The sequence below is a fragment of the Haliotis rufescens genome, unplaced genomic scaffold (assembly GCF_023055435.1).
Source record: "Haliotis rufescens isolate VD_foot unplaced genomic scaffold, xgHalRufe1.0.p SCAF_12, whole genome shotgun sequence".
Taxonomy (NCBI): domain Eukaryota; kingdom Metazoa; phylum Mollusca; class Gastropoda; order Lepetellida; family Haliotidae; genus Haliotis; species Haliotis rufescens.
In genome coordinates this window covers 18,210,251-18,226,685 of record NW_025963802.1, presented here as the reverse complement: position 1 = coordinate 18,226,685, position 16,435 = coordinate 18,210,251, and the positions used below count along the sequence as shown (strand labels likewise).

The following is a 16,435-nucleotide window of genomic DNA, read 5'->3' as shown; positions in this document are numbered from 1 at the left end:
ATATAAAATGACTTGTTGTTATTTGTTGATATATCTATTAGACAGTCACGCCTTTGAGTAAATAAATAAGTTACGTTTCACATTGTACATATCGGCCTGAAGCCGTGTCGTATTTCACTGATGTCAATGTATTAATCTTCAAACAAGGAAAGGTCCTTGTAAGTGAACAACATGTGTCCAATCCTCGTGTTAAATCCTAAAGTATGTTCAATTTTTACAAAGAAAGATAATCATATATTGGCCGTTATTAAAAAGTACACAGAGAAGTGATTTTATATAATAAAATCATATTTTGAGCTCTTTAGAGTCTCTATGTTCAGAATTATTTTCATATAGTTTTTTCACCCCTGTACTGGTATAGTGTACGTATTTTCTCGCTAGCTGTTTCCTGACTTGTTCTGTGGTTACGGGAAATATGTTTTTTGTGTTTCCATACACAGTATACATCATTTGAAGTAAACTGTTACAAAATGAAGACCGGTTGTTTATAATAAATTTTGCTTCAACAACAATCTAAGCCTGAAATAAATACAACTTGAAGGACCGATGTCTTACAGATAAAATTATTCCAGGGTTGATGAACAATTTATAAAATGAAAGTCCTCAAAATGTACCTGATTAGTTTAAGATATTAAATTCCAAAATCCATTGCCTTACCTCACAACATAAACAATGGTAATACTGTCTGTGATTATAGCCACTGGGAAAACTAACCACTGTGTTTCTCCGTTAACATACATAGAGAAAGATTTGGGACAAAACAACAATATCTCAAAATATATTTCTGACATGTTTATTCACAATTTACAAAGTATATTTTCTGTGTAAAATAGTCTGCACCACACATAACAACGACTTCATCAACATCGTACAGCACTTGTCACGTGACACACGTAAATGTGCGCGCGCACTAACACGTTACTGCCCGTAACATTCCTTCTCTTCCGTCAAGTCTTTGGTTTGTAGAATGTCTATTTTGACAATACGTTAGAGACATACAACATTCTAAAGAGAAAAAAATAAATAATTATGATAAAACAGTATGTGATATTAAAGCTTATTAATCAATGACAGCATCTCTAACATCTTTTCTTTATTATGAAAGATAGAAAAATGCGTTGTGGGCGTTTTTATTATGACGATGCGCCGCTCTCAGGACAGCCTGTCTGTAGCACTGATTGCACGTGCATGTGAGCGCGCATTGTTCTTGCGCATCTCTTTCTCTCACGATTCGGGACGGAATCCTTAGCACTTTGTTAACTGCGTCAGACGTCGATGACGTCACAGATCATCTCCCTTGCTGAGTAGGGATCTGTGGCACACTGATTGCACAGACTATGTAACTGGCAGAGCATTTTGAGCATTGTCACATGACCATGATGGCCAAGGAAGAGATCTGATTGGTTCGAACCATACCACAATGTACCAATGGAAATTCAGGGATCCCCAGCAACGGATAACACCTCGTCCTCCTCTGAGCAATTGTCCTCGTCAACATCGTCGATTTCCGAATCGGACATCTCGCTCCTGTCCTCGTGATTGTCACGTGATAAATGAGAATCTTCGTCACGTGAGCAGGCATTACAATCAGCGCCGTCCGGTGACGTCACTCCAGCTTCTTCCTCGGCCTTCATTCTTTTGTGTTTTGTCCGCCTATTCTGGAACCAAACTTTAACCTGAAAAATAAAATCGGGAATAAGATGTTTGGTTTCGAAAAGTTTAAGAGGGGGGAAAATTAGGAAGACAAAGACCACTGATGCTAAAGAGTCGAGCGACGGTGTAAGATGAGAGTCCTTTCTGTGACGTTATCAATGAATTGGGTATAAATCTACTCCTCACCTCCCTCTCAGATACCAGGACCCTCCCCTTAGGGAGTTCCAAGTGGCATGGTATTGCATCGTTCACGGAATATCAAAGGCAGTTTATGTTTGTGATAATGGGCCTGTAATTAGACTACGTTAAGCGACGTGCCACACAAACGATTACTGTGATGAAGACAATCACTACTACACGGGCTAATCGTGTCTCGTCACCTCTCACGTTACACCGCGAGACTAAGAATACAATGGACGTTGCCTGGAGAAGCACCCCCTCTAGTTTACGACACGTAAACAAGCACATCCAAACATCCAACCATCAGCTCAATCACCGCCCCGTAATTTCTTCATCATTCTCTTTTGAATAAAAGAGAATCTTATTTTCTTTGTTGAAATTTAATCTGTTCCAATCAAAACCAATCGAGGACGTTAAATAAGATGCTTGACTTAAACCATTTTTGTAACATAGTCTTTATATATTCAGTGTATACTTAATAAACATTAATTCAAGTTTGAAAGGGTTATATGAATAAACATTATCTTCTTTGGGGCGTTTACAAAGGACAGATAATGTTTGCGTGCTAATTAAGCCATTGACAGAATAATAGCGATCTACAACTATCGCTATCACGAGAGTCCACTGGTATCGTGTCCTGATCTGATGAATTGTTTAGCCATAACCTCCGTTTCTTAACTATCTCGAACAAGGGGCCAGTTAGCCCCAATCTCCCGTCCAGATCAATATCAGTGATTTGTTGTTGATGATTGTTGTGGTAGTGGCAGGAGACGTAAGGCCGCGATAATTGTTCAATTACAACGCTGAGCTGCACCCCCGGGGCTGAGAAACCCGGCACCCCCAGAGAGTCTCAGCTGATAGCACTAACGCACCACCCTTGTCATCGTCACTCTGAAATTGCTTCATTTAACAAACTTTCTTTAATCCTTGCAAATTAATGCGATGGTTTCCAAATAAGCCTTCTGCAGCAATAATACATTATGAGTGTGTTTGAAACTCCTCCCCCGGGAAAATACTGAGATTGTTAACCCGGACCCAGGAGAGAGGGGTCAAAGTGTTGGGCTCTGGGGGTCGGGATGATATCAGCGCGTCATCATTAGACTCCCGAGGCCTCGGGGGCTGCTTAGCCCGTGGGTGGGAGTTTGGGAGAGGCACTTTACGCCTTGCTCCTCATCAAAGGTCGTGTTACTCCCTGCAACAACTACTAAATACCCGTTTACAAATTCATAGAGATAAATCCGATAATTTTTCTTTTGATTTTGTGGTTTTGGAGCCATTTGTCGAGTCCATCTGCGGGTAGCCAAACCTCAAAACAGATTAGCATGATGCAATTATACCGCGCCGCGTTTGCGTGAAATTACAGTCTGTCGCAACGAAAGTACTTTAAACTTTTCTACCAGTTTTGTGAATTTCAAATACATTGATTTTCCATTAAAAATAACATTATTCCACACAACAGTGACCTTTGACGTCAGTTATTTACAAGTAAAACAATAAAGGTCCGTCTAAATGACATGTTCATAAAAACCTACAATGAATTAATGTTAATTCCAGTTCAGCGCATATCGATTAACCGCTCCTTACGAAAGATAAATTATTGTGTATTTAATAATTTCCCATCTATTATTCTTATCATCAACTTCTCGTTACAAAACAATATAATTGTTACCCTAATCAATCCCTTTCGGCGGTAGGTGCGTAATCTAACGCCGATACAGGAAGAACGCATCTCTTTAACTGTCTGCACGATTCGGCGTTGTTTGTTTCGATCTGCCGTCATTACACAACGATGTTCGTAGAAGGATTTTCCGTTTTGAAATAATTTGTATATTTTATTCGATGTGTAATTTCAGAAGATACAGAACAACCTTGCGTTGATTTGATGCAATTATAATGACAACGGTGATGCGTATCATCATTCTGTTTATTTAGCTGATGGGAAATAAGACGTATCATCTTTGACAGATATTTAATAGTCTTCTTTCTTCTAGTTATAGCGTGTTTGATGAAACACTTCACTAACTCTATCGTTTACAAAATTAAATCCGCTTCCACGTAGTTGGACGCGTCAACCAATTACGAATTTATAATATCTTTCTTTTTTCGATTTTCAATATCTTTCATGTTCACTGAATATCAGAAGCGTGATGTTTGTAAAGTACTGTCTGAATTAACTTGGGGGAAGTGCTTGTAAAAAGGTTTCAAAAGTACATTTCAACCTCCACCTTTCTGTGGAAAAAAATCAGGCTGGTGTTGTTTGGTCCGTTTCATTTATGTGTATTCGTAAATTGATATAATACAGGTAATCAATTCAATATACCGGGACGTATGAATATATTATTTATGATTCGAATATTATATTGATCAAACACCCCTGTTTCATACATATTTTTCATATCCCACTCTACAGGGCCTATATTATATATATACACATGTATTTATCTGATAGGAGTGTTACCCTTCACTATAAAGCATGCACAACAATTTATTGGGAGATAAAAAATGTGTTTACTTTTTTCCTAACCAGAAACCTCTAAGTTCACACCAAGTCCCGACTATTTTTTGCACTCTCACCTTTCCAAGACCCCTCCCCCCCCCCCCCCCCCCCCCCCCCTTTAACAATCACTGTAATTTCTAACGCCGTACTATTGTCCGACATTTGACAAGTACCCCACCCCTAAAACACAATATCACTTCATCTACTTCATCTCTCGTACCCCAAGAGCTTTCGACAACCCTTAAAACAAAGTACTTTTCTACAGCGTCAACCTCACCAGACGGCCCCATCCCCACCCGACCTCCTACATAACCCCACCCCTTAGATACCCGTCTAACCCATTAACTCCCCGCTCCGTACCCTAACCTGTACGCTCTCCGACCCCTACCCCACAAAATACGCTCTCTGACCCCTACCCCTCAAACATAATACCCTTAACCTTCTCCCCTACCCTCAACCGACACCACCCTCCATCCACATCTCCCTGTGTATGTAATTTCATATTTAATATCAAAATGAACAATCACTACCTTTACCCACACCTCTGACAGCTATCAGATTTGTTTTTGTACAATGGCACCCGATTCCACTCACCAGCAATGTCACCATCACCCCTCCACCTCCCTTACATCGGGGTATAAAGTCGGAAAACCTGTAGCCTCACGTATCGTTTCAATGCCATACACCACACGCCTACAGACCAGTCTCCCCTTTAACGTACCTGTGTTTCCGTGAGCTGTAATTTGCCAGCTAGCTGCTTTCGTTCCTGGCCCACAACATAATGATTCTTCTCGAACGCTTGTTCCAACTGCAGAAGCTGGTTGGGGGAGAACGCTGTTCGGTTCCTTTTGGGCTTTCTATACGGGTGAAACAGCAAACCGGGTGGGGGGCCAACTGAAAAAATATTAAAAGATAGTTATAGTAAATGAAATATTATTTATGACACCACAGGAATGAAAAAATTGAATAACCAATGCTGATGTGTATGCCTTGCACTGTAATGATATACGGTTGTTCTGGCCTGTTAATATTGGCATTGGAATCGATCTGTTGATCGATACTGAATGTGATTATTTTAGTGTGTGTTCGAAAAGGCTGGTGGATGAAAGAACATTGTCTCTTGCTTTTCGCTGAACGAATTTATTTTCTGAGAATACACTACCGAAACAGTTGCCACACAACCGAGGTCGGCTTATTGTCTAAGTATTAAATATAAAACATCAAAGCCAGAGAATAATCAGTCGATTATTTACCCAAACAGATGCCATTGGACGTGAATTTTAACATTTTCCTTTTCACGTCGTGTATGGGTAACATATTCTGAAAAAATATCGTCTATCGCTTTGAATTATTATTGTCAGTTTAACGGGTATACCTGCATAGAAATTGTTTTCTTTGTTTGACGTTGTATAATTTTCTTTCGTATTTGTCATATGTAAATTATCAAGAAGACATCGACATTGTTCTATGTATTAGAAAAACCGAGGAGACCACATAGTAAATATAAACAACATATTGAAACGTTTTAATTCTACTGTATATATTTATACATCCTCCATGTATCTTTACCACTTTTGAATCTGTTAATGCTAGATGCATGAGGTACGTTTGTACACATCTTTTTGTGGATAACTTGCTTCTTTATTCCATTGTGTGTCTCTTTTGGACAGAATTATGTGTGCATTGACAAAACAAAACCATTTACGTTTCCACGTTATCTATGTAAAACATGTACGACCAGCGTGTTCTCACTAAACACTGCATATTTGTAAAATGAGATACTTCGTGCAAAAACATATTTTTATAAGACAAAAATCGGTAACCGTTGATTTAAAAAGCCATTTCAAAGGTTTAATACCTTAGTTGAAGTCTATTATACCAGTCGTTTTTTAAGTGGCACACAGCGATCCAAAGTTTATCTTGAATGTTTAATAAAATAGATTCGGGCTTAACTCCCACCGTCTGTTTTATGAGGGTATTTTGAAGAAAAACTAGGAAAACAATGAAGGAGCGGATCGACCACATTATTATTTCACAAGTTTATTTATTCATGATATCGAATTTCAAAATCAACACTGTAATACGCCTTGGCGTGAAAGTAAACTTTCGCTGCTCAGTCTCAGCGTGGCGTACAAACACCGCGCATGTTCAGCACATTGTGTTTCCCTTTTCAATCACTCAAATAGTCGATTATCTATTGTGCGCGAGGATCTTCAGCATTCATGTATGTTCTTCAAATCTTTATTTTATTTTTAGAAACGGATAATATCGGTACAATATAGTATTTATATTTTAAATAAGAAAAGTGTTCTTTACGTGTACAGTACAATGAGGTAGAAATTGTATTTCATGAATACACAAACTATTTTACTAGCGAATTAAAATTAGTGTGAATTAGGCTGCTAGGGGAAAAATATTTCAACTTTACTTTTGAGAGTTATATTTGAGTTCGATATATCTAGGCATGATTCTATTTATTCATTTACATTTATATTGGGGGTTATTTCTTAAACCAAAATATCATTTTCATATATATAATATATATATATATATGTATATTGATATATATGGATGAATGTGGGGGAATATGTGCACCCACGAATCTGTTAAAATAATCAACGTCCTGGGGGCTTTATATTTTAAAAACTAGGTTATTTAGCATGTTATTCGCAATTGTAAACTAATTAAATACCAAGTGACAGAAATACCCGTGTATCATATATTTGTCTTTGTTTATAGTCATAATATCCGAGACGTTATCATTGGTTTGACACATTTTCAAGGGCTCTCCTCGAATGTTATATGTAACACAACAAAGCCAGGTAAAGGAAATATTATGATTTATAACATTATTTGTTGTTTAAATATGTCACCGCTCCTTTTGATAAACACACGTTACTTTGTCATAAATAAAAAGACTACAAACTGGAGTCTTTCACGAGAACCGATTTTCAAGCCTTTCAAAAGAATATAAATATTTGAGGATTTTTTCCCGATAAGTACAAATTTCCCCGTCTTCGAGGATTTTAAGATAAGCTTGACAGAGTTACGACTAGCCGTCACAGGGTCGCGTAACTGAGCGGATGCTGACAGACATATGGCAGATTGTGACAGCAACTGGGGACACGGCGAATATATGAGGGCAGTTGAGCGAAAATGTTTACACAATCCAGCTGTAAAGAAAGCAGGGTTTTGCCTCCGCAACACGGAGAGGATTGAGAGGTTATTAATTCCCTATAAAAGCATCCCTCAACCACAAGTACCCAACAAAGCGGCATCGATCGAAACGCTACTAGACTGAGCGAGAAATATTTGTTATGCGATTGTCTGATTTCTAACCCATCGCATTCGGCTTGTATTACTAATTGTTTGATTTAGTGGAAGCGAGACGAGGAGACAATGCGTGGAAGTATAATTATGTCTTGAAATTAATATTGCAAATGACAATTTTATGTAATATCACAATGGTCCACGGAGTTTTCATAATGGACGATCGATTCATCTGGATTCTGGATAGTGTCTTGGAGAACTGTTGGCTTGGACAATCAGACCTTGTCCAATAACTCATGGAATCCTGTTCGTTCATACTACAAACACTGTCACTGAAACCAGTATGTAAATATAACCAGTTGAAAATGTGTTTGAGTTCGGTGTTATTAACACATTTAGATTTTATTAGAAATTGCAGTGTGTGTTACACTGACATGCGTTGCATTGTGTCAATACTATTTTATGCTGTATTTCTTTTAAGCAGGTCTCGTGAATTGCACACAGTTATATAAAGGCGTAGAACTTGAAATCATTCAATATACTTTTGTCTGGCGGAACAATTTAGTGGGAATGTGAAGAAAGGTTTCACAGGAACACCTGCTCACGTAAGTAAAAATAATGTGGCAATGATTTTGGAATTTTTAGTGCATATAATTTACTATGTTATAAACTCATGTTAATAGTAGATTCCTGCAATAATATTAAGTCCATCTGTTACTTTTATTCGAATTAATAAATCATTCTTTAAATTTGAATATCTAAATTGAATAATAATTCATATTGACCTTTATGATAAAGATGGAAGCAATGTGTTCGATTATATAGATCACATGTTCATGTAAGTAATGTATGGTCACTTCAAAATTAATAAATGTATTTATACACATCTTATATCTTCATGAATACAAATAGCATGTGGAAGTTGAATCTACGAATCTCGTAAAGAAAACTGCACGGTTTTTTAAAAATGTCATTTAAATTCCATACATACTTTAACAGCTCACTGCAGATTAAAATAAACCAAGCATGTATATACATGCATATATGTATCTGTATAAAGCGATACAAATATTTTCCAATTCCTCATAGAATGAGAAGGGATTGCGACTTACCTGGGTATCGTGGGTGCACAAATCCAGAGTAGCGGTTTATCCAGGGGTGATGCGCGTGGGATATGTCTCTGTTTACCCCATACAAGAGGGGGTTGAATGGGAGGGTGGTGAGCTGATGCGGTGCAAAGGGAGGCGATGTGATATTGGGGAGAATTCTATTACACACCCTCAATGGCTGGAACACACTAGTGTCTGAATGGTTTGTGAAACTGTTAAACAAATGTTTTAAGTCCGATCCCGACCAAGATGAGCATCTGTTTTCCATCTCAGGAGATACTGTCAATTTTTCTGTCCTTTCCGTCGGACTAACAGGACTTCTACCCCTGGGGCTGAGCGACCGCCGCACCCCCGGGCTCACAGATCGACGCACCCCCGGGCTTGGGGGGCTGCTGACCGATTTCTCGTCATCTCTCCGCCCTATCAAAGATTCTATAGAAAACCCGTGACTTTTCCTCGTGGGTAGTGGCGTCTCCAGCGCTGTCGCCGTCATCGTGACTGCCTGTGCAGTTTACTTCCAGGTAGCAGCGTTCCTATACCAGCTGTAGAGCCGAGGTGAAATGGTCGTGTATGTGTACAGAGAGAAGCAGGGTGATGGTACACAGGGCTATGTCCCGGTCTCGGTGTCTTGTCCGCCTTGGCTCTCAATTACTCGGAGAATAAATCCACGGGACGACGATCGCTTTCATTACTCTGCCTCCGTCGTGGCCTCTGAAAAGACAGACGCACGCCCCTATCCACTGCGACCAATTAAACGTCAATTACTGGCCTGGTGGGCGGAATCTGAGGAATGCTGCATGCTGATTGGTTGATTGATTTAAGTCGACGCCCGCTAGGTGGCAGCACTTTTTCAAGGCGCTATTGAGAACCGCGGATCTAGCGAAGCACGATAAATGTAAAATCTCTGTTTATGAATTCAAACTATTTGATTGTGTATTGTTACGCCAGGAACAGCTTGCCTTAACATGGCGTACAACAGGTACCAGGGATTATACATCAATATCTTGTACAACCCGCGTTATTTGCATTAAACAGCGTAACACACTTAGATTACACAATGTGAATATAGCCTCGCATAAGGTAACAGATTTGACTGCCAGATCTGTGAGAACTTAAATTTAAATGAATTATGAAATATAAAAAAGACTACAGACATGCGACATGTGAACTATCTATTGTATCGTAACTACCTGTCGGGCGCTTGACAGCAGAAAAATTAATTTTGGAGGGCTTTCCGACGCTTTACAGATACAAATGTTACTTAAATTGTTTTATATTTCACGTCAGTGAAACTTCATGACATTATTAGCGTCATTTGTGGAATCTATTGAGTTAAGGAATAGCGACGAAAGACTCGCGTACAAGGTGTTGCAAGGCTCAAGTTATAGTTCACACAAATGGGATATTCAGGAAAGCTTCAAGTTCACAAATGTTTGATTTTCTTGTTAGCGTTTCATGGACAGTTTTAAGTAGAATGTTATTTTGCATGGTTTTTATTTGATGAGTTTCGCCTGAATTTCACAGTGGTATAATGTGACGGACAATTTTTTTTTTGTTAAAACTGATATGTGTGTAGAAATAGCATTGTTGTTGGCACGATTACAATCGTACCTTTGATAAAATGGATTCATTAGCGAGAATATAAAACTGCAAACTGTGTAACCGGCACTTGTGTACAGTGCAAATAGGCGTGTTTAGACATTGTGAAATCAGAGACTTATCGCGCTCGCCCATGCTTGCTTATATCCGCGGCATATTAACAGAATTATATGTACATGAATAAATAATACAGATACATCTATAAATGGCTGCAATTGTGAATCTTACAGCATCAAGATGAGCCAGTTATCTCCCAAGGACTGTTTCATCCCACGTGCAAGTTGAACCTGCGCCCTAATTTCGAAATCTTAGGTATTTTCATACTATGTCCCTCAAAGCAAATCCATAACCAACGATGCTATATATTTATGTATATACATACACAAGACGCTGAAGTTGTTGTTGTGTTGTTGTTGTTGTTTGTTGTTTTTGTTGTTATTATTATTACCTACTCAAGATATCTGGAATTAGGGTCACAAGGAATTTATTAACACATAAAATATGGCAACCGTTCATGCTGAAGTAAGCGAAAACCATTACTAAATATGTAGCTCTTATTACTACGTTTTGATCACCACGTGTGATTTGGCAAAAGCTCCTGACGCGAGGCTAAGCAAAACAATGTGAATTGCGTGAGGAGGGATGGAGAGGACTGAAGGGGTACGGGGAGAGGGAGGGTTCTTAATGCTTTATCAGCAACTTACAGCAACTCAGGATGGAGGAATAAGCTAGTTCCTGTTATCAGTGTAACACTTTACACCGCCAAGTTCAATAGACTAAGTAAATATGACGGACGGAACACACGTGACTACATTACGAAACATGTAGATTTACACGGTTGTAGGTAGCCTATTGATGAAAGTGTTCGATCGTCATGCCCAGGACCCGAGTTCGATTCCTACATGGGTGTGAAGGGTAAAGTCCGTTTCTGATTTCCTTCTAGGCGATGGAATATTGCTCGACTTCAGGGTAAAGTTTATTTTTTGGAAGTTGAGGACATCCCTCTTGTCATGCAGTCATTTAGACGTTTTGTCTGAATCGTTATGCATAGACCTCAATATGAAACAGATGAGGCGTTTTACTGGTCCCTTTTATTTCCAGCTCAGGTTAGTAGATCAGTGGAAGGGAAGGTTTAAGGATCATTGAACGCTATCAATTATAATTGAAGATTCAATTAAATGGCCAAATTCCATTGTTTTGCTTTTGCCAATCCACGCAGAAATTCCTTTCATCATGCATTAAGAAGCAGATCTGCAAGAAAGGTGGATATGGTTATGGGTGGGTGTGGGTAGAGGGGTAAACCAATTGATGCCCATGGGGATGCCTACTTCTTCTTGCCTAAATGTCTTATCCCTAACTTTCACACAATGAGGAAATCCATCATTTCACGTATTGTATTCTCAGTAAACCCAGTGAGCATTTGCTTTAAAATAAAATTGAATTTAGAGTTTGAAAGGGGGCAAATTGTCCTGAACCTCTAAAGGTAGAGATGTAACTATGACGGATGACGTTTGAGGAAGAATTCCAAGAAGTATGTTCTAGATGTAGTACAAGTATGTATACTAGTATATTGTGAACATGTTCTGTATCGACGGTGCTAGCATTGTGCCAAACATCAACAAGTCCTGGTATAATGCGCAGAACTACTCTCCATTTAATCTTCAGTAAAACGCATTCTTTAAACGGCATTACATTGTACAAGTACTCTCAAACCAAAAGCAAAGGAAACATCTCATTGTATCGTTTTATGGATGAGGATGCAAGGTTCTGCTACCGCGTGCCTCATGACCAATATGTCTATATATTCTTACATAGTAATTATGAAGAGTTGCGTTGTACACATACATGTTAAAACGGCTCAATGCATTAACGAGAAAAGTAAGACCAAGTGTGTCTAAATCAAAGGCATCTTGAATTTTTTAAAAAGTGAAAATCCTAAGGAATTTATTGTGTGTGTTTGTCTTTTAGCGCCGCACTCAGCAATATTCCAGCTACATAACGGCCCAAGAATTTTATTGAACAGTTATGAATGGAACTATGGTGTCTCTTGATAATTGAATTTCTTGTTTTACAAGTATATCACGCTTGCACTCTGGTTGTTTCTTGAAATATTTTTTTATTGATTATTTTTGTTTTGTTCAGAATAAATATTCAGCGCACAGCGTACCGATAATAATGAAATAGATTACGAATTGGAAAAATATATTTACGGTGCTTTTGATGAAGATGAAATATTTGAGGAAATATATAGCGTTGAAGAAACAATCATCCCCTCAAGAAACACATCAAGAACGACTTACAAAGTTGCCGATTGTTACATGATATCACGTTGTTAGTGTCACCCGTGATGATATCATGTAACTATACCCTCCACAAGAAGAGATATCATGTAATTACAGCTCCTGTCACGGATATCATATAGCTACAATTCAGATTCCCCTGCCAAATTATTCCCCACAAGCCGATACACAGTAGCGACATTAAGCACCGCCAATTTGTCAATTGATTCATTAAACAGATAGTTTGGAGAATGACATTAAACGGCAAAATAACACGGAAAGTCAAATTTAATCCCTGAAATTATCGGTAAAAGCGTACAAGCTCTCTTTAAGACGTTGATTGAAGAGGTTTGCATTGATAGGGCCATTTAATGCCTATTCACAAGAATTGGCCAAGATCTCGAATTTGTATGATAGGCTCCTTTGCCCTCCGTCCCAACTCTGAAGCAAGATACAAATGGTCATGTGGAAATTGTCTCTCGTTAATCACAGCATTCCCCTGTCAGTCCAGACCAACACACAGTCTACCGAGACACGTACGTTGCGCGTCAATCTACTACGCTGCACGGAGACTCGAGTTCGGGGGAAGTTCTGCGTCTATTTCCCGCCAAATCCGTGATGGGAGGTATGGTAGCAACAATTACAGCTCGCCATTGAGGATGTAATCAGTTCTTTGCTACAGCCATTAGAGAAAAAATGACACAAACTTAAGCTGATCAAATTATCAAGTATTCTGGGATCCAGCGGAAAACACCCCGCGTCAATTAAATTGATGATAAATAGTATTCAGAAATGAAGAATTACGGTTTCCGCCGTATCGCCGCAAGGTGGCAGCACCAGTTCGGGATCTCCCGCTACCAAACCGTGGCATCTCCATTTCAAATTTAAAACGGCCATGCGCTGTGATAACGCCTGAACTATAATTTGCGTGCATTGTGCTTTAATTTCACGTAATTACACATGATAAATATATCAGCACGTTGGAACTCCCAGTTGGATAGGTACGTGCTGTTGTCGGAAGCTTTGTTGAGGTTCTATGTTTTCAAAAAAGCCTACGGTCCGTGAGCTCGTTTTTCAAAGTCGTCATTTATTTTAAAAGGCGTCTGTTCACAAGACGTAATAAGGAGGACAAATTGAGCAGTTTATTGAACCCCTAATTTGATCGTAATTAAAACGTGTGCGGTGCCCGTGTTTAACAAACTTGGGCGTGGTCATTGTGAAAGATAAATAGCCACTCGCACCTGCCCTTAACGCTGCAACAAGGGAGGTAACTGCAACCTTTTCAAAAGGCACACGCCCTGGGAACCAACAAGGTCCTTGAAACTGAAATTCACTCTTCATCCACTGGAACAAAATAAATGAAAACACATGAAAAAACATGACACCCATATCTGGTCGACGTCGACGTATTGGTAATTCGTTGCCATGGTAACCTTGTTGCCTTTTTGTCGCATTATGATTACTTTCCTGAACTCGAAGTGAGTGTGTGAGTTGAAATATCATACGCCAGAATATATCGTTCATGTCACGATAACTCGTAAGGCGATCAGGACTTTTAGAGTGAGTGAGTTGGATTTAACGCTGCCTTTAGCAGCATGCCAGTTATATCAATGCGTGTCAGCTTAATGTGAGAGGATAGCCCGAAGTGATGCAGGTCTCAGACGTTAACAACTTTGGTGAAACCTACGAGCACGGATATTGTGCTGTTAAAGTTAAAACTATAATGCAAGCGAACTAGGATTCAAACCCCCAACAATAGGTTTCTAGCGTGTCCCGCGTGGAAGTATTACACGCCAAAATATGCAGTTCACGTCACGATAACCAGTAAAGTGTTATGGACTATAGAAGCGAATTTAGAGTTTAAAAGGGGGCTATCCTCGCCGTCAGGGGTTCGCTGGTGTGCAAAGCAGTCAGGTAATGGCCAATGTTGGTCCTCTTTGTGGATATTGACTCATCTGTGTCTATGTAATTTCATAATCAGCAGCCATCATAGTCATCGGATTCCCTGTTAGGTACGAGGGGTCTATGTTGCCAAGGGGCGGTGGGGTAGCCTGGTGGTTAATGCGTTCGGTCGTCACGCCGAAGACCCAGGTTCGATTCCCGACATGGGTACAATGTGTGAAGCCCATTTCTGGTGGCCCCCGCCCTGATATTGCTGGAATATTGCTAAAAGCGGCGTAAAACCATATTCACTCACTATGTTGCCTTGGAAATCACACGTCACGCTGATTTATATGTTATTGTTTCTTGATCTTGCTCTAGAAAACTTGGAGTAAGATTTGCACCTTCATTAAGATAACCGAAAGCGACTAATGTTCGCACATTCAGTCCTTTTCAAACAGGAGCAAAAGGAATGATGACAAAAACGTAATTGCATGTTTATTTGTAGGATTTCACACACAACATATTTGAATCAGAACCGATTAATGGTGAGGCCTCCCCAAACAACTTTAAATACTTAACAAATAAAGTTAGGGAAATGAATATTTTGGGGATATTTTTGTGAAATTGTGTGCTCGGTTTTCACTGCACAACAAAAATATTCATGATCCCTAACTTTTTGTGTTCAGTATATATTTTGTTTTTAACGCGCCCTCCTTAGTATTTGTCAGCGACGTCTTCATATGTTTGCTTTCACATGAAGACTCAGCTGTCAATCATACAAATATTGAGTACCCCAACCCTTCAGCATCCCCCACCCACCCAAGCCCCACCCCTTACACCCCCACCCTTTGTCCATCTCCCCCATCCACGCATTCCTCAGCATTCTTAGGATGAGGTACAGACTATATCTAACACCCGACTATACGGAGTAAGACCTCTAACTCTAAACTGTCACCTACAAACACGTCTCGGTACAGGTGTGACGCAGGTGTAGCCAGGTAATGTTACACCTGTGTTTTACCTGTACCATACCTGTCCTCCCTCCCCACTTTACCCCCTTCTGCGTCTCTGTTCCCTCACAACATCCCCTTCTTTCTGTTCCCGAGGGACGGGTATCCCTGGCCGTAGAGCTAGTTATTTCAACATAGCGGAGATGTTTTCATGCTGTGTTGTATTGAACCAGCTCATGAGGTAGTCCGTCAATTACACAGTATAAAGACGGGTTAGATACATTTACCCTTCCTGTTGTTGCAACTAGGTTTCTGATACATAAACACTGTTCCCAATAAATATATAATTAATGTGATGACACCAACTGTATTGACTTAAACGCTGCCGAATACACCTGTAATTAAAACCTGTGCGGTGTGCTCCTTTGATCTCGCGTATAGGTATTCTGTATGAATGTAATTGAATCTTCTCCATAGAATATCATATCCAATCAAACAAGGTCATTAACATTACTATACGATACCCACCAATTTGTGCTTTATCACTTTTAATTACAAATAAATTGAACCATGTGTGTTGTGTTTAGCGATTTGAAATCATAATGGATGTGTTTTATTTTTTTCGGTTTTAGATATTGGCAGATGACTCTCTGTTCACACTTTCAATGTGCGTTGTGTGTTGACACTGTTAGTCATTCGACTATTGTGTCATATATATCATCATCACATGTTAAGATGATTGTTTACTGAAGGATTTACTAACTGTGACGGTTTTAGTCACATGACGAAGTCTTTCGTGATACAATAATCCGCGATGGACCCAGCCTACAGACGTGTATTGTATTACCCTGTCTTAAAAAGCAGGACGTTAGGATGTTAAAACGTTGTAACAATGAGACTATATACACGAATTAATAACGACATGTGTAGGACACGTACTTGTGTAGATATGCACAGGACACTTTCTTGTGTAGATATGTGTAGGAAACTTACTTGTGTAGTTATGTGTAGGAC

The 16,435-nt window shown here is 39.3% G+C and overlaps 1 protein-coding gene across 1 annotated transcript; it reads right to left on the bottom strand.

Annotated features, from left to right (window-relative positions):
• Nucleotides 1-777: 777 nt before the first annotated feature.
• LOC124145667 (homeobox protein EMX2-like) lies at nucleotides 778-9,414 on the bottom strand. Its single transcript, XM_046515534.2, has 3 exons — nucleotides 8,713-9,414; nucleotides 5,052-5,224; nucleotides 778-1,676 (listed from the first exon to the last, which is right to left on the bottom strand). The coding sequence occupies exons 1-3, from the start codon at nucleotides 9,200-9,202 to the stop codon at nucleotides 1,437-1,439; spliced, it is 903 nt and encodes a 300-aa protein (XP_046371490.1). The 5' UTR covers nucleotides 9,203-9,414; the 3' UTR covers nucleotides 778-1,436.
• Nucleotides 9,415-16,435: the final 7,021 nt, after the last annotated feature.